General features: G+C 44.0%; 1 protein-coding gene across 1 annotated transcript; it reads left to right on the forward strand.

The window, feature by feature from the left end:
• Positions 1-5,413: 5,413 nt before the first annotated feature.
• Positions 5,414-7,181, forward strand: LOC306870726 (uncharacterized protein F54H12.2; the record flags this gene model as incomplete). Its single annotated transcript, XM_079418153.1, has 2 exons — positions 5,414-5,504; positions 6,295-7,181. 2 exons carry the CDS (start codon positions 5,414-5,416, stop codon positions 7,179-7,181), a joined length of 978 nt encoding a protein of 325 aa, XP_079274279.1.
• Positions 7,182-25,432: the final 18,251 nt, after the last annotated feature.

The following is a 25,432-nucleotide window of genomic DNA, read 5'->3' on the forward strand; positions in this document are numbered from 1 at the left end:
ACAAAAAAGCATTAGATACACTATCTTTCCTATCATTAGAATTTAAAAACAGTTCGTTTGACAAAGTTAAATAGAAGAAGTGAGCGCGTTCGTTTATCAAAACCTACGTTGTGGTTTTTAAAAAGTTTTGAGTTTATAACAGATACAAAGTTAAATAATATAGAATCCTACCATGGTACGCGTGTTTTTCCCCTACAAGTGGAGACTAGTGTTGTTAAAACAGTTTTAGGAAAAACTAAAACAAACAAAAAAGCATTAGATACACTATTTTTCCTATCATTAGAATTTAAAACTAGTTCGTTTGACAAAGTTAAATAAATAGAAGAGTTGCGAGCGCGTTCGTTTATCTATAACAAAAAAGAATCGGACGCGTTAGTTAAAACAATAAGATATTTATCAAAATCTATGTCTTGCTTTTTTTTTTAAAAGTTTGACTTTATAACAGATACAAAGTTAAATAATATAGAGACGACTTCTCTTACCGTGGTGTGAAATAAAAAATATCAGACCGTTAAACAACAGTATAAGATACCTGTAAAAATCTTCTGACATTACAATTGAAAACCTAGCTTTTGTCCCAACTTAGAAAAGTTAAACAAATGTCTATCTTACGCAGTGTCCGTTTAAACAACCTCTCCCTTCTGTGTCAAAACTCAGAATGAGCTCCTGACCGCTGTCAGGCCACACCTACATCACCGCCCTAATGCGGGTGTAGCGATAGCCCCCCCTGTTGTAACGCTGTGTTTAAAAACCGGTATTGAGGATAACTTATCTTCACCTAGACATAAAATACGTACGTAGGTTTTGCGAATTTGGAAAAACAGAAAATTATTCTACAATGGCTGAGGCATCAATACCTAAAACCCCCGAGAAGTCCGTCGTGGATGCTATGGATGATCTCACTCTAGCACCTAGGAAGATGAAACACGGTCCGTGTTTGACCAATTTCCTCCACGAACCTTTGGATGACGTTAAGCGTGAGTTTCATTTATCTGGTAATCGCATATGCGGTTACAACTTTGACAAGACCAACAGGGAGGTCAGGCTGAGCACCGTGGACGCCGATGAAAGATTCACGTACGACACCAGCGATGACCCCGAACTGTTTTTCACAGTAAAAGACTGGTGTTTATTTTACAACCACGTTTGGCGTGATTTAAAAGACGGATGCGATGACCCTCTATTCATAGGGGAATGGAACGGTGTTACGCCTGGAATGCGTTACAGAGTGTTAGGGGATCAAGTTAATAAACACAGCAATGATTACATCTACATACTTTGTAGCGATACCACAGAAGGTCTGCCCGAACGTGTTTGGCCGATATCTGAAGAGGATCATCTCAAATACTATAGCATTAAATTCTTGTTTCAATGGAAAGATGTGCCTGCATTAGAAGACATATTCGGAAAGATTGACAAATTGTTTAAGTGGTGCGACGCGTTTGAAAGATACAACAACATAAAAGTGAAATTGTTTCACCCTGAATGGTGTGTGACCAGTCGGAGAGGCGCTCACGTAGCACCGCCCACATTCTATAACCATTAAATACAGACCTCCCCAGCAGGACTCAGAGGAAATAAGCTTCGATCGCTAACGGTAGCAACATGTCCCAAGAAAACGTTTCAACCTCAGCTAGTTCTGTAGGCGATGACAATGCGTGTGCCGCATGGACGTCTACGGATAACATCGTCTGGTTGGACAAATTTTGTAAAGAACTGGGATACCATAACCTCGCATTCTTGGCGAAGTACGGACCGTCTCAATCTACGTCGGACGATGCTACAAGCTCTGATAACGTCTCGGACAACGTCGACGGATGTATCGGTGTAACCGGTCATAAAATCATTAAAGCTGTTGTCGGGATCATTCTGGAACATCTGGTAGACAGACAGTTAAAGAAAGATTGTTATGGCTGTACGACGGATCATCCATCGCAAACGCAACATTCATGTCTCTATGAGGCTCCTGCGTACTATTTTCTCAGCTGTTTTGAAGAACTAAGGGATAAAGTGTGCAAACCTGACCTAAAACACATTCTGGCCCGAACATTGAAACTGTTTGGTTTATCCCCACACCTCCAAAGGATTCAGGGTGTTGTCGATGCTGTTCTGTGCGAGCTCAGGGATGAAATGTTCATAGTCGGAGGATTGGCTGAACTCAGGACAACGCTTGTGAACGAAACCTGTGAACAGGCTGTTTACGACGCTGTTGACAACTGGAAGAAAAGTGCTCCGGCAGGTTCCGACTAACTGGGAACATGGGAAACCTCTGCAACACAGCCTGTCTGACAAAACTCTTATTTAAACGACACATTAAGAGAGAAATAATACATTTATTGTATAAGATTATCGATGATGAGACTGATTGTTATGTGGATAATAAACGTTTAATGAAATTAAAAAATCAAATGAGCATTGTACGGTGTATGTCGGGCGAGTGGAACATTATGCTGCGTCAATGTATTGCAAAGGGTTATGATATCCACACGACTGTTAAAAACATTCTTGAAAATATGTCTGAATATGAAGAAAGTCTTAAAATTGGTAACATTTTGTGTCTTTGTACTTATGTAACCGATGTGTGTGTGATGACCTTGTCAAGAAAAGAAGCAACGGATGTGTGTGAAATTATCGATGTATTAACCGAATATATGATTGAGAAAAATATTGTAATGTGTGCGAAATTCCTTCAATATCTAGATGTTGTGTAACCAATCATATTTAATGTTTGATTATGACTTCTACAACTGTTGTAAATAAAAATCCTTGACACTAACAGCGTTTGTCATTATTTTCTGAAAAACAGTGGAGTAAGATGTCTGAATTAATGAAAAAAGTGTACTACAATCCTTCAGATCCAGGATCTTTGGGGGGTAAAGCACGGTTAAAACGCGGAGTGTTACAGGAATACGGAGTAACTCTGAAGGATAAAGAAGTGACGGATTGGTTAGCATCTCAGGACGCCTATACGTTACACAGAACCGCACCTGTCAAATACAAGCGCAATAGGGTAGTGGTGTACGGAAAAGATGCGCAGTTTCAAGCAGACCTGGTTGATATGTCTGCTTATTCGAAAGAAAACGATAATATAATTTTTTTACTAACGTGTATAGATATCTTTAGTAAGTACGCATGGGCTCGTCCGCTGAAAAATAAGACGGGGAAGGAGGTTACCAAAGCGTTCGAATCTATACTCAAAGAAAACCGCATACCGCAAAAATTACAAACTGATAAAGGCACCGAATTTTTTAACAAACATTTCCAACAATTGATGAAAAAGCATAACATACATCATTTTGCTACGGCGAGTGACATTAAGGCGTCTGTGATTGAACGTTTTAATCGAAGGCTTCGCGGAAGAATGTCACGATTTTTAACAGCTGTCAATTCAAAGCGTTATTATGACATCTTACAAGATCTTATAGATGGGTATAACGCGAGTTATCACAAAAGTATTAAAATGCGACCTCTGGACGTTCATAAAGAAAACGAAGCGGAGGTGTTTAATAATCTGTACGGAAGCATGCGTTAAGACGCACCTGTCTTTAGGTATAAAATCGGCAATGTGGTTAGAGTGTCTAAAGTCAGAAATGTGTTTTCTAAGGGGTATGCGCAGAATTACACGGAAGAGTTTTTCACTATAGCAGCCTGTATACCCCGCACACCACCGGTGTATAGGCTACAAGACTATGACGGTGATATTATCGAAGGATGTTTTTATGAAAAAGAATTACAAAAATTATTGCGAATCAAGATAAATCGTTTAAAATAGAAAAGATTTTAGATCGAAAAAAGAGAGGAAAACAGGTGTTCTGTCTCGTGAAATGGTGGGGATGGCCGACTAAATCTTCGTCGTGGTTGGCAGAACGGGACATCTTGGACATACAGAAAAATCCTTAAAGTAACAACGAGACGATCATGAGCATCATTCGTGAAAATCTATATCATGAGCGAAGGTGGATTTTACGTTACGCTTCCTTGCAACGCGTCAATGGATGTGTATCCTGACAACCGTATTTCTAATTACAAAACAAGACTTGCCAGAAGTATGAACCTCAAAGGCCATTGGGAGGTGGGGTTGATCGAATTTTATTATCCTATATGCTGGTATACGTTTAATGAGGAGGATGCGGCGTTTGTTATCAACACGACACCCGGTATACTGGGGTATGATGAGGATCATCACGAAGAGACTGAGGGCATGATTATCTATATTAAAGAAAAAAACCTTCAAAACATATCTAAAGTGTGTAATACCTTAAAACCGGGATATTATGAGGATGTGTTGTTTCTGGTTAGAGAAATAAATGCGAATCTACCTCCTAGAGTGACCCTCGGTTACGATCACGTCAAAAACAGGATATTTCTAAAAGCACCGACGACCACATCTTTGATATTTTATGGAAAGTTGGCTATTATTTTAGGTTTAAAACCTGCCACATCACTAGGTTCTGTAAATCAACCTCGCAAAGATCGTACCTGTCGTGACGTACGCCCCGCATCAGGCCGACATAAGAGGAGGGTTTTATAGCATGTATATATACACAGACATGATTGAATATCAATCAGTCGGTGATTCGTATGTACCGCTACTGAGAACTGTACATATAGAGGGTGCGGCTAACGACATCATTAGTGTTAGATTCGATAAGCCGCATTACGCACCTGTGAATGAATGAATGAATGAATGATGCATTTATATAGCGCTTTATTGTGTATTGCTGTACACCCAAAGCGCTTTACAATCATGTGGGGGGGGTCTCTCCTCAACCACCACCAGTGTGCAGCATCCACTTGGATGATGCGACGGCAGCCACAGGACAACGGCGCCAGTGCGCTCACCACACACCAGCTACAGGTGGAGAGGAGAGAGAGTGATAGAGCCAATCAAGTGTATAGGGATTATTAGGAGGCCATGATAGACAAGGGCCAGTGGAGGGAATTTGGCCAGGACACCGGGGTTACACCCCTACTCTTTACGAGAAGTGCCATGGGATTTTTAATGACCACAGAGAGTCAGGACCTCGGTTTAACGTCTCATCCGAAAGACGGTGCTTTTTGACAGTATAGTGTCCCCGTCACTATACCGGGGCGTTAGGACCCACACAGACCGCAGGGTGAGCACCCCCTGCTGGCCTCACTAACACCTCTTCCAACAGCAACCTAGTTTTCACCGGAGGTCTCCCATCCAGGTACTGACCAGGCTCAGCCCTGCTTAGCTTCAGTGGGCAACCGGTCTTGGGCTGCAGGGTGATATGGCTGTGAATAAGTCTAATATTACAGACATTTGCATCAAAGTCAAAGACGATCAGAACAAACACGTCCGTTTCACTTACGGTAAAGTTGTGGCTAAACTCCACTTTAGACCTGTGAAATAGTTGTTTTTTGTTTTGTTTAACGAAACTATACGACTATGGATCCCGAACGCTATATCGCTTACTACCGTAACCAAACGGGTAACGGATTACCCGGCTACGCCGGCGGCTCTGTCATGTACGGTTCCGGTATAGGCGGTATTTTCAAAGCACTTTTCAGAACAGCGCTACCTCTGTTGAAAAGAGGTTTTAGTATAGCAAAACCGCATCTAAAAGCCGCTGCGAGAAATATAGCTAGCGACGTAGTAACCACAGCTCTATCGAGATCGTATAACGATAATAACAACGACGTCCAAAACGGTAACGGATTAATGGTTATGTCACGCGGGTCTTTTAAACCGCCCGGAGTGCGTATGCGTAGGGGGGAGTGGCCGGGTGAAGAAGGGTAAACCCGCTAGTAAGAAACGTACGGTCGCAAAACACTTAAGACGTTCTCGTGCGAAACGTGTAAAGAAAACTGTCCGGCGCAAAAGACCGCTCAATACTATTTTCTAAACCATGTCTCTATTTCACAACATGTCGGAGGAGTGTATTAAATCCGAGTTGGATTTATTTACCGTACCTATGACTCAGACGTCTATCGAAAAAAATACATACGTCGAAATACCACCGCTATCCGCGATAACGGATTCATCGCCGCTAGAATTTTTTATTGCGGGGACAGGCGAAGATTACGTCGATCTAAATAACACTCTGTTATATACACGGATCAAAATAACCAGGCCGGACGGCAGCGATATTGCAGATGGTGCGCCCGTCGGGTTAATAAATTACCCCGGCGCCTGTATATTCTCGCAGGTGGACGTTTCTCTAGGCGATCGTCTGATAACGCAGAGCTCTAGCACTTATCCTTATAGGTGTTTGATCGAAGCGTTGATAAATTTCGGAAAAGATACCCTCGAAAGCGTCTTTTCAGCAGGATTGTTTTACAGAGATACAGCGGGTCACATGGACGCTACAGACCCTGCTGGAGAGAATGCGGGTTTAATGAAGCGAGCCGCGTTTACCAACGCTAGCAACGTTGTAGAGTTACTAGCACCCATCCATAGCGACATATTCTTTCAAGAAAAATTAATGTTGAACGGTGTAGATATAAAAATACGGATGACGCGAGGTAAAGACGAGTTCTGTCTGATGCGTGATGACGCTACCGCTTATAAACTCAATATTATATCAGCATCTCTTTTTGTGAAAAAAGTTTCGGTTTCGCCGGGTGTACGGCTAGGACACGCGCAAGCTCTTTTATCGACCACCGCTAAATACCCTATAGAACGTGTGTGTCTGAAGAATTTCTCTATCCCTGTAGGATCTCGCGTGTCTAATCAAGAAAATCTTTTTCTCGGAACGCTGCCGAAATCCATCATTTTAGCAATGACGGAAAATTCTGCTTTTTCAGGTGCATACGACAAAAACCCCTTTGCTTTTAAACATTTTAATCTGGAATTTTTGGCTTTATATCGTGACGGTGTCCAAATCCCATCCAAACCCCTGCAACCGGAGTATGAGAGAGGATCTGCCGTGAGGGACTTTTATCAACTGGTATTATCTACCGGTAGACATCTTAAAAATCATCCTCTGGCGATAGATCGTCAGGATTTTCTCAACGGATACACCCTCTACGGGTTTAATTTAGCACCCGATGAAGATTGTTCGAATCACGTCTCTCTAATCAGGTCAGGAAACATTAGACTGGAAGCCCGATTCAGACAACCTCTCAGACAATCCATAACCATCATCGTATATGCGATTTTTGATTCGATCGTCGAAATATCCAATCGAAGACAGGTGCTGGTCGATTATTACTGAGACGTTGAAATGAATACGGTTCAACTAACGGCAGTCATGGATAAAATCGCACACAACACGTATTTTTTAGGAGTGCTTCCGTGCGATCACCTCCCCAAATCACCTTTAAAGAATTTACCTGCCATGCTTATTTTTAACACGGATCCGTCCACAGAACCGGGTCAACACTGGGTAGCCATCTACATAAACAACGATCGCATTAGCTGTTTTTTTGACAGCTTCGGTGGAAACCCTAAAGATCAGCGTTTTCCAAAGACCGTCCAAGACTTTTTAAAAAACAATTCTATTTGCGTACGATACTCTAACAAACAGGTTCAAAACATTGCATCAGACGCCTGCGGACAACACTGTGTGTTTTTTCTGTATCACATGTCAAAAGGGGTCGATTATGAAAATATTGTTAAAATGTATTATGATGATTCGATTAAAAATGATGACATGGTTGTTCGTTTTGTAAAGAGACTGAAACCTAGACTCTGTGAGACATTTAACTGCAATCAGTGTGTCCAGATCTGTAAATCTCTGTAAACCATCTAGAACGTTTCTATAATTTCATGTTTAATAACTAAAAGACAATGTATTAACACACGTACTGTATAAATGAAAGATGTGATTAATAAATAAAAAGATGTAATCACAAATGTATCTGTGTGTGTGTGTGTGTGTGTGTGTGTGTGTGTGTGTGTGTGTGTGTGTGTGTGCGTGCGTGTGTGTATAAATAAAAGACATACGTAATCAGTCATGTTGATAATTCAGCGCAGGTTTAATACAAACATTTCAAACATGTTTACAAAGAAATTATGTTAAAAAGACAACCAGGCGGTAGCATCAAGAGCTGACGAATTAAAAGCGGGTCCGATGGGGGTATTAGGTTGTGACGTAACCGCAGGCTTCTTTTTACCTCTCAGTTGTTTCAACGGGGAGGGTGTCTTTGGCGACATCTGGTGGGTCTGTGTGGGTGATTTTCTTTTCAGGGTCTCGACAGCACGTTTAACTTGCGTATTGCTTATAGTTGAAAATGGTATATTTAAAAGGGCAAAGGCGTCCAGAAATTCGTTCCAACCGCGAGGTCTGTATTCATCACGGATCGTATGAGGAGCTGTTATACTTTTAACCAAGTCCAATATGTGTGATCCGGAGATTACACGTCCTTTAAACACAAACTCTCCAGATTCTGTCCATGAAGACAACTGCTTAGCATTAGACATTTTATTCAAAATGAATTTAATGTTTTTTAAACTCCTGCGTGGTACGTTGTTTAAGATCTCGTCGACGATTTGATCCTCTCCATCACCGTTATTAGACGGTGGGGGAGGTGCGTTAGTAGTCGGTGTGACAGGTGCGTCAGCAGGTGCATCGGGACGTACGGTGTCCTGTTTCGGGAGCGTGAGAGTTAAACTACCGCTCTCCAAATCGCCCTGTTTTACTATAGTTAAATACCTCTGCAGAACATTGGCATAAAGTTTAGCTTTCCCGTCTGGATCTAAATCGCTCCTTTGCAATATTTGTCTTATAGCCTCGTCCAAATTGTTCTCCACAACTTGTTGGATCGTCTCGCGAATATTCCCGGACCTTAATTTATCCAACTGGTTCTGAGGAATCACGTAATGCTTTTCAGCATATTCCATTCCTAATGTTGTCTGGACGTTATTAAACTTGTGATAAATGGTATGGCCACGCTTAACAGGGGTACGAGAAAACCGCCTCTCTGATTAATCAGTCGTTTTTTTCTTATGACGCTAATCTTTTTATTCGCTGCGTATTTGATTTCATCTTTTCTCTTTTTTAATCTTCGGAACTGCGCAGTGTTTAGAGGTATGGTACCGCGGAGCACGTTAAGAGCTATCTCGCACAAGGATAAAATCAGTTGATCCGACGCCGTATGTAAAATGACACGTCGCTGCCTTGGTGAGGCTTTATATAACAGTTTTAAAAGAGGTAGATTTTTACAAAGCCTGTCGCTCATTTTCTTTCTTATTTTCACCAAAGTTTACCGCCTTCTTTTCTGCACGTACACCACCTGGTGATCTGAAAACAGACCTGATCTGAGACGAAAGCGCTCGGGCGTTTTAGCTTTAAAGTCGATCAAAAGGAAACCAAAGGGTTGATTGGTTGCATCCTGATAACATTCCATAAAATATTTGGTATTCCCTGGAAAAATCTGACGACCTAAAACCATTATTTGCATGGAATCTCTCGGGCTTTTGTACAAAATAATATAGTGTGTGTTCAGTTTAATAGTTCTGCTGGTTTTACCTTGAAAAAACAGATTCTGAGTTATCAATATAATGGAAAATGATTTATGATGGACATATTTCGTGAATGCTCGTGAGAGCTCATCGTTCGAATATGCTAATTCCATTAAATCATCACAAAATAAAATAGATTTCTTATTAGGAGGTAATAAATTTTCATCCATTAAAGATTTTGGAATACCTTCAATAAATTTAATATCAAACAATGACAAGAGTTCATCATACAAAGGTTGCCAACAGCTGTATAAAAACACAATATTATCCAATTTTACATCAATCAGCTTATCTGCATTACACAACAAATTTTTTACAAAGACAGTCTTTCCGCTGCCGGAGGGCCCGGAGATCACTGCGTAAAAAGGAAATTGAAAACGAAAATCAAAACTTTCTTCAACATACACATGGTGTGATCCAGACATGTTGTTAATATCCGTAAGGTAAAGTTGTGTAGTCGGTCAAAAGAACCCGTTTGTCATAAACCACTTTGAACCTTTTCAAAACTGATCTATTATGCTATGTGAATTTCCTTTTATCACGTACAATGGTCTCTGTCCGTGTGAGCAGGTGGGTCGTGTCACGTGATGTCACATAACCATGTACCAGACAAACCATGCTTTCTAAGGTAACGATTTGGGCGTTCGAAAAATGCAAGGTCACACCTTTAGCTTTAAGGGTGACTTTATTTTTTGCAGTTTTAAAACCGTACGATTTTGGTCCGGTCACGGCGAATTCCGCGATGCTGTCATCTACGTCAAGCTCGTTAGTCAGCTCGCCTATGATCCTGTTTGAGGCATCCATTCGCCTTCTTTTGTTGAAAAGATAACGCTGTCTGTATCTACGTAAAAAACGCGAGATCCTAATCTGTCCATAAGATCGTATAATTCCAAACGACCGTAAGCGGTGGTGAATGAAGCGATAAACACGTTAACATCGTTCGCGGGGGCGGGGTCCGCCTCTGCACAACACCATTGGACCAGGGCCACTGTGTCCAACACGAATGAGAAATGTTTAATGTCATGACTGTTACCAAATATATAACGGCTGAAATCTTCAGGTTCAGTTAAAAGTTCACTTGTTGGTAAATTACACCTAAGCCCGAATCTCCCCCAAAGAGCATTTAACAAATATTTATTTATAGATCTACGCACGGGGTTAAGGGCGATTTTGTCGATGTCCAGATGAACGCCCTCCTTCTCAAAATACGCTTTGACGTAGGACTGTTTTTCGTCATCTGTCACCACGTGCGGAGGAAAACCTGAAGCCTCTTGTTTGAATTTGAGAAACGTCTTAACGTAATCGGCGAATAAAGTGTCTGAGGTCTGCGGAAAATGCCACACTTCCACAATTTTGACAACCTTATATCCTTTAACTACAGCGTGTGTGAGTTCTACGCTCATCCAAACCCCTGAAAACGCGCGCTCTTCTTCTCTGTGTTGACAGCGCTCCTGTAGTTGCTGCTCTGCGCATGTGCGACACAGAGCAAACAATAGTTTTCCCTGTGATGATTTGAAGGGGATGAGAGGATGTAGCAGTTTATGTGGGGGTGGTACAGTACATTTAATAAGTCCGAAATACGACTCGATCGGTTCAAAATCTTTTAACATTATTTCAGGATGACCGATCGGGTAAGTTTTACGCGACTGTACAAAAGGATACAGCGACGTAAAGTCCAGATATGAAACACGTTCGCCCTCTGCGGTTTTATGATAAAGTTTCAGGGCGTTGGTCCGGCCACCAAAAAGCGATTCCCGAGGGTTCAGTCGTTCAGGAGCTGTGTAATTACTCATAAAAGCCATAACATCAGGGTCGTTTTGTTTGGCTTTCTCCCACTGACATTCCCATATAGTACGAACTTTGAGATTGTAAGTCTTACGTAAGACCTCCATTTTATTATCAGACTGTCTTCTGAGTACACCATAAGGTATTTTTGATACAGGATTTAACTCGTTAGGGTTGAAACGGCAACAATCTCAGGCGTTTTACACCTTGACCGCAACCATATATTCGCTGCCTGGGAGAACCGGTCTCTGTCCTGTGTCCACTCTCACAGTCGGTAAGCGTGTGAACTCTTTCTGTTGAACGGTCACCGTGGGAGGGGTCGGGCTGTGTGACGTTATCTGGTTCGTGACGTAAGTCCGTTCTCACCACAACCTCCTCTACCGCGACCAAGACGTCATCATCCCCTTCGGCTGTCAAATCATCAGAGACCGTTTGAGAGCCTGGAACTTTTTAAGATGTTAAGAAAAAAAAAATCTGTATAACTCACCATTAACTCCTACGTCGTCACCACGAACAAATAGTTGTGTTTCATCAACTGTATAAATGATAAGGATTGTTATTACCCTATTATGGACGGTTATTAGATGTTAAACTGTTCAATAGGCAAATGTAAAGACATATATCTTCAAGGATTTGTTCCAAACCCTCGTCAAATTCGATATTCTCAAAAGTATCTGAAGATAATAACATAGTGTTAAACAAATATGCATTAAAATATTCATTTTAAACAAAATATCATCATAAATATCATCTGTGAACAAAACACAGACTTACCGTCGTAATTGTTAGCCATTGTCCCTTAGGTCGTTGAGGTATTTTGTTGTCGTGTGAGAAACAGAGTTTACAGATAATGAAGATGTAATAGACCATGGTTTTTAACATTTCAGGGAGTGGGCGTTTTCTGCAATTGTATCGTAAACCGTTATCGTAAAAAAAAAAAAAAGATTCTGACTTTTGTTATAAATCTCATCAAAACCCTCCCGCTCAAATTCATCAGCCGCAGTTATCCGTCTGGTCTTCATCAGTTTACTGAACTCTGTTGGAGATGGGTTGAAACGGATTTTAGATCTTTCTTTTTTTCTTTACAAGATAATTAGTTCGTGTTATCGTAGACCCTCTCGCGTGTAGAGGCTGTTCTTCCCTTATCTAGAAGTGTTTAAATTCGACGAGAGGTTTTAACCATCAAAATCAAATCTCAGAATATCTGTTTATTGAACTCGTATGATGTAACCCATCCGTTCAAATGCACATTTGAAGCAGGGACTGATTTAATTCTTAAGTTGGGAAGAAATAAAACTAGGTAAAATGAAGTAAATTAAAGATTGTTTTCCTACAGCGTCTTATTAAAACCATCATCTTTGGGGACCTGTATTTAAGTTTGTGGTTATCGCCTTCTTTGACTATCTCATCACATCCTAAACGTTAGTTTAAAGCCGTATTCGAATAGATTATAAATTCATTATAAATACACAATTCTCAACTACATCTAACTTCACCAGATGTGTGTCATGAAAAGCTTCCTTTGACCGGGTCGCGAACTTTTGCCTAAACCTTCGACAGAGGCGCACAGACACACACGCAGCTGTGCCTCATAAATGCTTAAAGTGGATATCCTTTGATCGCTGAACATGTTAGAAAGACCATCTGTTTTAATCAATGAACCACGTTCTAACGAAGTTTATGACGCCAGAGCCCCTCAAAACTCATTAGATTGCAAATGAGTTGAATCCCCAGAAACTTTAGATATTTTACAACGTTGATCAGATAACACCGTTTCAGTGGTCATGCGGCCAGACGCGCAACGCAGTTTCTCATTTGCTCGCTCTGCGTGAGACAAAACATTTACATTCGTAAGATGTTGTAGAAAAAAAAAAGGTTACCCCCCTCTAATTATGACTGAAAACCCAAAACATTTGCTATCATTTCAGTTTCTTCTCGCACATGTGTATTTTAACCGACACAGCATCCTAGAAGTTTTAAGATTGACAATATCAAAGAGTAAATAAATAAAAGGTGTTAAGTGTGAATAACTAAAATAAAATAAAATAAAACAACACTTTCCTGTGGGTTAGAGGTGAATGTTTAAAAGAAAACTTGTGTAACCTCATTTTTAAAACGAAAAATGTCTGGGTTATACCACGGCAGAAGCTTGACAAAAATCAAAGGTCTATTATAGGAATTAAGACGCTTAAATAAAATAAGACAAACAAACAACATTTTTTTCCCTGTGGGGCGTTTGTTTAGAAGAAAATTTGTGTAACCTTTTAAAGTGAAAAGCTTTATGGTGAATAGTGAACGGTTTCATTCATTGAGAAATGTAAAATATTTATAAAAATAACTTTGTTCTAATGTTAAAACATTACTTTAATTCTTTTAACACGCAAATCTTCAGACCGGTCTCTCCTTACAGCGTTAGAGGGCGGTTTGTGGGTGTGGTCTGACCGCAGTGCTCCAAAGCTCATTCTCAGTTTTGACACAGAAGGGAGAGGTTGTCTAAACGGACACTGCGTAAGATAGACATTTGTTTAACTTTTCTAAGTTGGGACAAAAGCTAGCTTTTCAATTGTAATGTCAGAAGATTTTTACAGGTATCTTATACTGTTGTTTAACGGTCTGATATTTTTCATTTCACACCACGGTAAGAGAAGTCGTCTCTATATTATTTAACTTTGTATCTGTTATAAAGTCAAACTTTTTTTTAAAAAGCAAGACATAGATTTTGATAAATATCTTATTGTTTTAACTAACGCGTTCGCAACTCTTCTATTTATTTAACTTTGTCAAACGAACTAGTTTTAAATTCTAATGATAGGAAAAATAGTGTATCTAATGCTTTTTTGTTTGTTTTAGTTTTTCCTAAAACTGTTTTAACAACACTAGTCTCCACTTGTAGGGGAAAAACAGGCGTACCATGGTAGGATTCTATATTATTTAACTTTGTATCTGTTATAAACTCAAAACTTTTTAAAAACCGCAACGTAGGTTTTGATAAACGAACGCGCTCACTTCTTCTATTTAACTTTGTCAAACGAACTAGTTTTAAGATAGGAAAGATAGTGTATCTAATGCTTTTTTGTTTTATTTTCTACGTTTTTCCTGTTTTAACAACACTAGTCTCCACTTGTAGGGAAATAAACAGTCTTTGTACGTTTTACGTACATGTTTGATGTTTTTTCTTGATATGTATGTGAAAACACTTTAATAAAAACTTCCCTTTACCCCATTTAACACAAATTCACCATTTAAAGTTTAAACCACATAACATCGGCCCCACACACACACACACACAAACACATTGTCATAAATTCTTAAGTTCACTATAAGGTCAATAAGATGGCCGCTTAGACAGGGGCTGGGGGGGGGGGGGTGTACAAAACAGGTGTCCAAACAGGTGTCCAGTTATGGGAGGGGGGTGGAATTTTTATGAGGGTAATAAAATCAATCATTTTGACATAATGTATACTACTCTCTCTCTCACATGTTTGTTTGTTCACTGCATTTCCACAAAGGTAAGTTAAAAACAAAACACATCTGACTGATTTTGTTGTTAAAGCAAGGCATGTAAATATGGCGTGGAGTTGTTGCTACATTTGCACTACAAATTACTTGAATAACTACATAACTACTTAAATAAATTAGTTATGTAACTTTTATTTTAGGTAAACCAGCCTATGAAATGCTAGAGTGTGATCCAGACAGGGTTCCATCGCTGCATCTTGGGCACACAGAAGTCCAAGCAACGGAGTGTGGGCGGTTTAACCGATGTAAAAGGAGGCAAAAAATTATCACTGAGGATGACGCTGCACCCGCAGCACTACATGTAGCTGGCCAGGATGAAGCTGCAACAGCAGATGACGGTCCACAGATGGAAGACGCAGGGCCAAATGACAACACTGCAGAACAGCTGGAATGCCATCTTTGTAGCTGTAGGCGTGCTGAAATTAACCGCTTGTTAGAGGAGAACCGGAGACTCAAGAAAGAGCTTGCTGAAAAGAACATGGAAGAGGATTCCTTTAAAGATGATGATGCGAAGGTCAGGTATTACACTGGACTTCCGTGTTTTGTGCTTCTGATGGGTGTGCTGACACAGCTTCTTCCATCACACCCTAAAGTACCTCATTGGCATTACGCCACTAGGATCTATATCTTTCATTTCCAAAGGGTGGGGAGGTTGTGTCAGTGACAAGCATGTGACCGAGAATAGTGGACTTCTTAATCAACTGTTACCTGGGGACTTGGTGCTGGCAGATCGCGGCTTTGACATCAGAGACAGTGTTGGATTCATGTGTGCAGAAGTGAAAACACCAGCTTTCACAAGAGGACGCAGCCAGCTGGATGCAAAAGATGTGGAGGAAACACGCCGGATAGCTCACCTCAGGGTGCATGTGAAGAGGGTGATTGGATGTGTACGCACAAAGTACACCATACTGAATTGAATTGTTCCAATCAGCATGGCACTCCCATGTAGAAATGAGGACATGACGTTCCTGGACAAGATTGTGACTATATGCTGTGTCTTGACTAATATGTGCCCCAGCGTTGTTATGAAACCATAAACTAAGAAATGAATGCTGTCAAATCGATTGCTCTCAAGGAATGTCATCCAACAGAAACGATTCTGTGTAGAAATGTTCATGTTTTGTGTGTATTTATATGTATATATTATGTATATGCTGTGACTAGCATCCCGGCGATCTATCAGCATTGCCCTGGAAACGCACAAGGAACACCTCCGCTCGCTCATTAAGGCCGGAGCGATCGCACCTGTCCCTGATTTGGCCGCGGCCAGATAAGCCACGTGAGCCTCACACTAAGGGAGACTCATCTCCGAAACACACAAGGGCTAACACACTGTACTCTCTTTTGCGTCCACAGAAACGAGCGACTAATCGACCCAGCCTGCACAGAGCACAGAGCCGGTCCATCTCGCCACGGACTCACACCGGAGAGCACGCCAATCACCACCACCACTCTACCTTGCACTTCCCCAGCACTTATTTGTAAATAAATCCACCCTCTGGGGTAATTGTTTGAGCTCTCCTTGTCGTGTGGTCCGATCCAACCCTGCCACGAGCACAGCACCGACTCACCGCACCGAGGGAAATTACGCACGGAGAGCACCGCACTACCTCAGCAATCCACACTCCACTCAGCACCATTATAATTAATAAATCCACCCTCCGGGGTATTTATTTGAGCTCTCCTTGTCACGTGATTCTTCCACCCCGTCACAGTGGTGGAGAATGCGGGCAGATTAAGTGGAAGTTTTTGCCGACAAGTGAACTCTGCACCCTCACGCCTTTTTTTTGTCGTCTCTTCCAGACCGGCGGTTACAACCTGTGACAGCACCAGATTGTGGAGCATCTTGCCACACGACAGAGCCAGGCTGATCAGGAAATCACAGCTCTCCGCACGGCCGCCCACCAGCGCGTTCCGTTGCCGGACCCGCGGATACAAGCCACTCAGATGTTGCCGAAAATGACCTCCCACGATGATGTCGAGGTTTACCTGCAGATGTTTGAAAACACTGCCACCACGGAGGGATAGGACCCGGACGACTGGGCCCGCGCACTGGCCCCTCTTCCCACCGGTGAGGCACAACGTGCCTTCTTCAGCCTCCCTACAGCGATGGCAGAGAAATATGAAGACGTGAAGAGAGAAATTTTAACCCGCGTGGGGCTGTCTCCAGTGTGCGCGGCCCAGTGTTTCCATGACTGGGCATACCAGCCTCGACGTCCCGCACGTGCTCAAGCCGCGGAACTGACTCGCCTAGCCCAGCACTGGCTGATGGATGGAGCGCCTACGGCTGCCCAGGTAACGGAACGCGTGGTCATCGATCGCCTCCTCCGCGCCTTGCCCCGCACTTACCGCCAGGCCGTCGGCATGCGTAACCCCACCACCACGTTGGAGCTAGTAGAGGCAATCGAGCTGGCCGAGGCGGCCTATCGACGGGAGGCTGGGGAGCGAGTACCGCCTTTTCCCCGGAGGGTGCTCCAGAGCAGCGCGTGCCGGAGGGCATCTCACGGCAAATAGACAGGACGGCGGCCCCCGAGCCCCAAGATGAGTCCATCCCAACAGCGCCCTCTTCTCCCAAGGCTCAGGCTTGGATGGCGGGTTGTGTGGTGCACCAGGAGGTGCCTAGGGAAGCCCCAGAGGCCAAGTTGAAGATTAACGGCCGGCCATTCAAGGCAGTGCTTGATTCCGGCAGCTCAGTCTCATCAAGGAGGAGATCCTGCCTCCCCGCAGTGAGACCAAGACCATAATTCAGATCACCTGTGTGCATGGGGACACGCGACAGGTGCCCGCTCGGCGCGTCACCATCTCCGCAGCCCCGGGATCCTGGCCCGTAGAGGTGGGGCTTGTTAAGGGTTTGCCAGTACCCGTGTTGCTGGGCCGAGACTGGCCGGGCTTTGATGCCCTGTTAACCGCCGCCACACAGCCTGCCAGCCCTAGAGGGGGTCGCCGTGGACGGCGCCCATCGATGAGGACCAGCCGCCACCCCGTTCTCTTGGCCTCCGACAGTGGGAGAGATGGTGAATCCCCTTCCCATAGCACTAACTTCTTCTATGATGTCTACCAACAGGTTACGGGAGGGGGATCATTTGGTCGTGCCCAGCGGGAGGATGAACGATTGAAACACTTTTGGACACAGGTCTGTGTGTTAGAGGGCAAGGACACACGGCCAAAACCTCATCCTCTCCCCCACTTCGTTGTAGAGAACGGCCTGCTCTATTGTGTCGCCCAGCGGAGGGGGGAGGAAAAAAAGCTGTTAGTGGTACCGCGCTCAAAGACGGAGACGGTCCTGCAGTTGGCACACTCGCATCCATTGGCCGGACACCTCGGTGCGGCTAATACCACCCAGCGCATTCAGGACCGGTTCCATTGGCCCGGCCTGGAGGCCGAAGTGAAGCGCTTCCCGTCTGCCAGAAGACATCACCCCAGACACCTCCCCCCACGCCGCTCATTCTGCTGCCCATCATAGAGGTGCCCTTTGAGCGCATCGGGATGGATCTGGTAGGGCCGTTGCCGAAGTCGGCCCGGGGACACGAACACATCCTCGTCGTAGTTGACTACGCCACCCGGTACTCCGAAGCCGTTCCTCTCAGGAAAGCCACAGCGAAGAACATCACCCATGAGCTCCTCCTGCTGTTCAGCCGAGTCGGCATACCGACGGCGATCTTGACTGATCAGGGAACACCGTTCATGTCCCGACTAATGGCTGACCTCTGCCGCCTGCTCTGGGTAAAGCAGCTGCGGACGACCGTATACCACCCCCAAACGGACGGACTCGTCGAACGTTTTAACCAGACCCTTAAGCAAATGCTATGACGGGTGGCAGCAGAAGACAAATGCGACTGGGACCAGATGCTGCCCTACGTCCTGTTCGGCATACGGGAGGTTCCCCAAGCGTCCACAGGCTTTACACCGTTTGAGATCCTCTTCGGTCGGCAACCTCGCGGAGGCGTGGGAATACCAACAGCCCACCCAACACCGGTCCCTGGTCGAGCATGTCGCAGAGATGAGGCAACGGATCGACCGCGTCATGCCATTAGTCCGGGAACACCTGGCAAAAGCCCAGCAGGCTCAACAGTGCCACTATAACCGTGCAGCTCAGGCTCGGGAATTCCAGACAGGCGACCGGGTTATGGTGTTGGTCCCCACCGCAGCCTGCAAATTCCTGGCCACCTGGCAGGGGCCGTATATGGTGGTAGAGAAAGTGGGGCCAGTAACATACCATGTACGGCAACCTGGAAGACGGAGCCCCGAGCAGCTGTATCACGTAAATCTGCTGAAGAGATGGGTGGGGACCAGAGAACAGACCGTTGCCCTTGCCTCCGTGGAACCCGTTCTGGTGGGCACCAACCCTGGTCTGTCGGCGGCACAGAAGGCTGAGCTGCAACACCTGGTCAGTCAGTTCTCGGATGTGTTCTCTACAGTCCCCGGGCAAACCCGCCTTGTACATCACGACATCAAGACACCACCGGTCGTCGTCGTAAAGCAGCGGCCCTACCGTATCCCAGAGGCTCGTCGGCAGGCTATTGAGGAAGAAATTCAGCAGATGTTGAAGTTAGGGGTGATTGAACCATCACGCAGCCCATGGTCCAGCCCAATTGTTCTGGTCCCGAAGCCAGATGGCACCCTCCGCTTCTGTAACGACTTTCGGCACCTCAACGAAGTCTCTGAATTTGACGGGTACCCAATGCCCCGGGTGGATGAACTCCTGGATCGCCTGGGAAGGGCCCGGTATATTTCCACCCTGGACCTGACAAAGGGCTACTGGCAGGTACCACTCTCCGAAAGTGCCAAACCGAAAACCGCCTTTTCAACCCCAAGTGACCACTGGCAGTATCGGACCCTTCCCTTCGGCCTGCACGGAGCGCCGGCCACGTTCCAAAGGATAATGGTCATCATCCTTCGGCCACACCAACAGTACGCGGCAGAATACTTGAATGATGTTGTCACTCATTCTGAGCGTTGGGAAGACCACCTAGACCATCTGCGGAGGGTGTTTACGGATCTTCAAAGGGCTGGACTCACCGCCAACCCTCACAAGTGTCACCTGGCCCTCTTTGAGGCAAAGTACCTTGGATGGGGCCTCATCAAGCCGCGGGAGAAGGATGACATGGTGGCTTGTGGAAGAAGAAGGTGGAGGCCGTCCGCGCCGCCCCAAGACCCGGCACGAAGACTCAGGTACGTTCTTAGGGTTGGCGGGTTATTATCGCTGCTTCATCCCTGACGTCTCCTCTCTAGCTGCCCCCCTGACAGACCTGACCAGGAAGGGGCAGCCTGAGCGCGTCGCCTAGAGTTCAGAGACAGAGGAGGCTTTTCAGCGGATCAAGCGTGCCCTGATGGAGGAGCCGGTCCTACACGCCCCCGACTTCGGCTGCCCCTTCCTGCTGCAGACGGACGCGTCCGAGACAGGCTTGGGAGCCGTCCTGTCCCAAGTCCAGGAAGGTGAGGAACATCCTGTCTTGTATATTAGCAGGAAGCTGACGAAAGCCGAGAAGAACTACGCCACGGTCGAGAAAGAGGCTCTGGCCATAAAGTGGGCAGTCCTGGAGCTGCGTTATTACCTGCTGGGCCGTAAGTTCACCCTCCTCACAGACCACGCGCCCCTTCAATGGATGGCCAGGGCCAAGGACACCAACGCCAGGGTGACGCAGTGGTTCCTCGTGCTCCAGGATTTCTGCTTTGTCGTCCGCCACCGAGCCGGAGCCTCCAACGCCAACGCGGACGGACTCTCTCGGATCTGGTCAGCCTTCGCAGGTCTGTCAGGGGTCACTCCCCACCCACCCCCAGTTTCCCCCTTATTGCTGCCTTATGTTTCCTCCAGGACCAGGACAACGCTTAGGGGGGGGAGTGTGACGAGTGTCCCGAGCACTCATCAGCGTTGCCCTGGAGAAAGAAGTGGGACACCTGCACTCGCTCATCACGGCTGGATCGGCCACACCTGTGGCCCATTTGCCCGCGGCCATATAAGCCGCGTGAGGCTAACACATAGTGAGACTGGTCTCCACAAAGCTGAGAATTAACGTGCTATCTCTTGCTGATTTCAAATACCAGCGTGTGACCGATCCAGCCCTGCCACGAGCACAGCACCGACTCACCGCACCGAGGGAAATCACGCATGGAGAGCACCGCGCTACCTCAGCGATCCACACTCCACTCAGCACTAGTATTATTAATAAATCCACCCTCCGGGGTTTTTATTTGAGCTCTCCTTGTCGCGTGATTCTTCCACCCCGTCACAAAATATATATATATATATATATATATATATATATATATATATATATATATATATATATATACTGTAGATATAGATATAACACATGTATAAAATATACACATGTATGTGTACTTATACACAAACATATAATTTATACTTTTGAATGTTTTACAGCCTTCAGTTAAACATGCATTATCTGTTTTGCATATTGCATACCACATTGCAGTAATAAATGGAAAAACACGAACATTTCTGTATCCCTTTATTTGTGTATAACACATTGATGTAAATGTGTACAGTTCACAGTAACATAGGAATAAATAAAATTGAAAAGTTCAGCTCTACTGTAGTGCAAATACAACGTAAGATGTAACAGTGCTGAAAACTTTAAGTATCAAGAACACAGGTAACTGCAGTAGGTAAAAAAGGCAAATAAATAGCTATTGAACAGAAAAGTTCAGTTATACTATAGTGCAAATACAACAGGTGTAAGATGTAATAGTGCTGTAAACTTCAAGTCCGATAGATAGATAGATAGATAGATAGATAGATAGATAGATAGATAGATAGATAGATAGATAGATAGATAGATAGATAGATAGATAGATAGATAGATAGATAGATAGATAGATAGATAGATAGATAGATAGATAGATAGATAGATAGATACAACAGGTGTAGGGTGTAACAGCAGTGTAAACTTCAAGTATCAAGAACACGGTCAACAATGCAATAAGTAAAAAACAAGTACTGAATTAAAGTACAAAAACACTTGGGCTCCAATGCGTCAAGATGTACAGGAGGTACAAAGCCATGGCTCACTTTCTGACGGTGCCTGCTTCAGTCCCACACAACTGAGGTGGAACCACTGAATGGCACAGCTGTCATTGTCACAAGCCACCATGTCATCCAGGTCTTCTGGATTTTTCTGTTGTCATGTGCCTGTGTTCCTGCTCTTTTTGTGTGATATGGCTGCAACTCTGATGAATTAGGTGTCTTTGTGAAGGCTTGTCGAGTATAGCAACAAGACACAAACTCAGGTAGTGAAACCTTGTGGAAGAAGTCCTGTGCCTTCTTTAGAACTGTTCTCCAGTATTGTGTATCCGGAAAGACCCGAACCATAGCACAGTCTTTTGCTATCCACACAACAAAATCACAAAAGTTTGATCCGGTAACAAAGATCTGTGTTTGTACTTGACTGTAGTACTTGTGTGTGCCTTTTAAGTGTAATGTCCCATCAGTTACCTGGAGACAGAAAGTGCTGTCATCTGAACAAGCCGGCAGGATGGAGCTGTTGCTGTGCTTAAATGTGCATTTGATTTCCAGACAGCCTTTCCCACAACATGTGCAGTGTATGAGGCCGTCAGGTGATGCCCCAACCTCAGGAAATAATGCATTTATGATAAATCCACATTGCTCCACTTTTAGGTTCAGGTGATGGGGTGCTTTCTGTGAGACATAAGCCTGCCTTGCTGTTTCTTCATTGTCTATCCCCCATCTGATAGCACTTGAGGTTGCTGTTTTTTGGGATAGCACACTATTGCCACAGTTGATGTAGCTGGTTTGTCAACACTAACAGACAGAATGGCATGCATATTGGAAGCTGTTATTCTTCCTGCTCTTGATGTGTACCAGACAGGTGATCGATGCTGCATTCTTGTCCGAGCTTCCACTGCAGCTGCCTGTGTCTCTGTTACCGCTACCAGGTGTGTGAGGGTGTTGCAATGCTGGAGCAGGTCAGGTAGGTTTCATTCATCCTTTCCTGGGTCACGAAGGTGCTGTAGGGACTTTGGCACTACATGTGGCTTAACAGGCTCGATATAAAGATGGTAGTACTCCTCCATCCCAGAAAGACAAACAGCCCTGGTTTGAGTATGCATAATCTGAAGCAGGGGTGACAGGTCTGAAAGTGTGGGCTCATATGAACAAGAACTCACAGAGACAGAACGAGTACGTATCCCTGACATTCCTCTCTCCCCACTAATACACTTGTCAAGTGCAACCCTCTTAGCTGCACCAGAGGTGAAGTCAATCTTGTAGCCCACCTCTGCTTGGACCTTCTCGACATTAGCGGGCATCATCCAGTAGGCTGGAACATCAGTGACAGTCTTGGTCCCCCGTATCCGGACTGCTGCTTCAATTTTAAACAGGACAGCCCCGACGTGTGTGCAAGACTCTGCTATGCCAGCCATGCATGTGCAGTGTGCACACTCCACTTGGCCACTAGAGCTGAGGACCACCCATGGCTTGAGCAGATGTTCGTTAAGGCATTGAGAGTGCAAAACCTAAAACATAAATAATACTGTAAGGTATCAAATTAATAATAAACTAATGCATCACACTAGACAGAGAGACAGACAGGCAGACAGATAGATAGGTATGTACACAACTATCTATCTCTCGACATTTCCTATCTATCTCTCTATCTGTGTATCTATCTGTCTATATAGATACACAGACAGACAGACAGATAGATGTATGGATGGACAGAAACATGTACGTACAGATACTAGATGGACAGAGAGATATATACATATGTAGAGAGAGAGAGAGAGAGATAAACAGATAGATAAACAGCCAGACAGATAGACAGACATAAGCAGATATGTAGAGATAGGTATGTAGACAGACAGATACATAAATACAGAGAGAGACAGAAAAACAAACTGCTGATGAAAAGACATTTATTGGTGAGTTGAGTATTCTTTTCATACCTTTGTGCGAACAACAGTTTTCTGCTCGTTAATGTGGAAAATCTGCAGGTCCTTCACCCATCCATTAGTAAATTGCAGGTGGGCCTCAAGAGATTTATAATTTCTAAATTGTTCAGATGTGTACGCACTGACACCACAAACAAGGTAGGAAAACACATCTGGGAATGTTACTTGCGGTAATTCATTTAGATCGTCCGACCACTCTTTATGCTCGTACGGATCGAGCCTGTTGATTATTTTTTGTTTTTCTAAATACCTCAGCTTTGACACTTCATTAAGCTTTTCTTGGTATGGAAGATTTTTCTTTTCCTTGGATCGGTGCATTGTTTTTTCTTTTTAATATTACTATCTTGTAATACTGACGGCTGACGACCGTGACCTAAAACATGGCGGCGACTACCCATAATTTAATGCACAGTGACGTAGTTTGCTAAGCTCTATAGGCAGTCTGACGGTGATTTGACCGAGACTTTTTTCACCTTTTCCTACAACGTTAGTTATAGGTCCAATACAATCTACCGGGCAAATAAAATATTACATAACATGAACTCTCGCCAGCATTATTAGTCAATGCACAACAGTTTTTATCAAGATATTTTAGGGATTCATGTTAAAAATGACAAACCTCCCGGCGGAGAATTGCGCAGGCCTGGGCAACGCGATAAACTACCTCTCTTCTTTTAACTTCTTGAAATAAACGTGTAATGTTAGGCTAACTAAAAATGACAAGGGTTTAGGTAAAAGAAATTAAAATAAGCTAAAATGAATTAATTTTCTCACTTACCAATGTAACCGTCGTTCTCCTGAGCGTTGAGCGCAGTCAGCGCACCGTGAACCGTTGAAGTTTAAACAGTGGCGCTCGCGCGCTTTTTAGTGGTCACTCTCTCGAGAGGCGCGGTACTGAAATGCGCCGCTGTGCAGACGGGACAAAACTGATCAGCGCATAGACACACGTTCAGGTTGTATGCTGTTTATGTCAAAGATCCTTTTATGCATCTGTTTAGAGGGATGAGTATGAAGGTAGATCAGTAGCTAAACTCGAGAGCTTGTTGATCTGAAAGTGAGAACTTGTCATATTAACATTCGTATTTGTAAGTTGAAATTTACACTCACAGCTCTGATCTGAAAAGCTGAATCTTTCGATTTGTACACACAGACAATAATCAAAACACCCGTGTTTTGGAGTCGAAGTTGCAGATTAATAGTTACACGTGTAGAATGACATTCACATAAACATAATGACACACACAAACGTGTACTTTTGTGCTTTGCTTCAGTTTCGCTGTAAAACCTCAAGTCAGCACTTACAACCTCTCAGGTCTGGCAGTACAACTTCAAATCTTAGCGCTTTGACTTTTGCTACTCCTTTTGCAGTATTCCTGTAGCAAAACGCACTTGTGCACTTGTAAATGCAGATGTGAGAGCTAAGAGCCGGGGGCGGGGCTGGGCTGCGAATGAAGACATTTTATTGGTCGATGCCTGACCAATGAACAACGCCAGCCATCGCGACTTGCCCTGCAGAAAGAAACATGTTTTTTTATGCATATGTATCAGTTATTTGTAAAACACTGGAAACTATTTTCATCGAATATCCTTAGCTTTTACAGGATTTTAACACACAGCATTCATCTTGTCATACAGGTATTATCTGGTAGACAAATAATGCAACATCCTTCATATGTATTTTCTACTGCACATTGCAGAGTAATATCACTTTTTAATCGAAAGATTCAGCTTTTCAGATCAGAGCTGTGAGTGTAAATTTCAATTTAC

The sequence above is a fragment of the Barbus barbus genome, assembly GCF_936440315.1.
Source record: "Barbus barbus genome assembly, chromosome: 6".
In the NCBI taxonomy this organism is placed as follows: domain Eukaryota; kingdom Metazoa; phylum Chordata; class Actinopteri; order Cypriniformes; family Cyprinidae; genus Barbus; species Barbus barbus.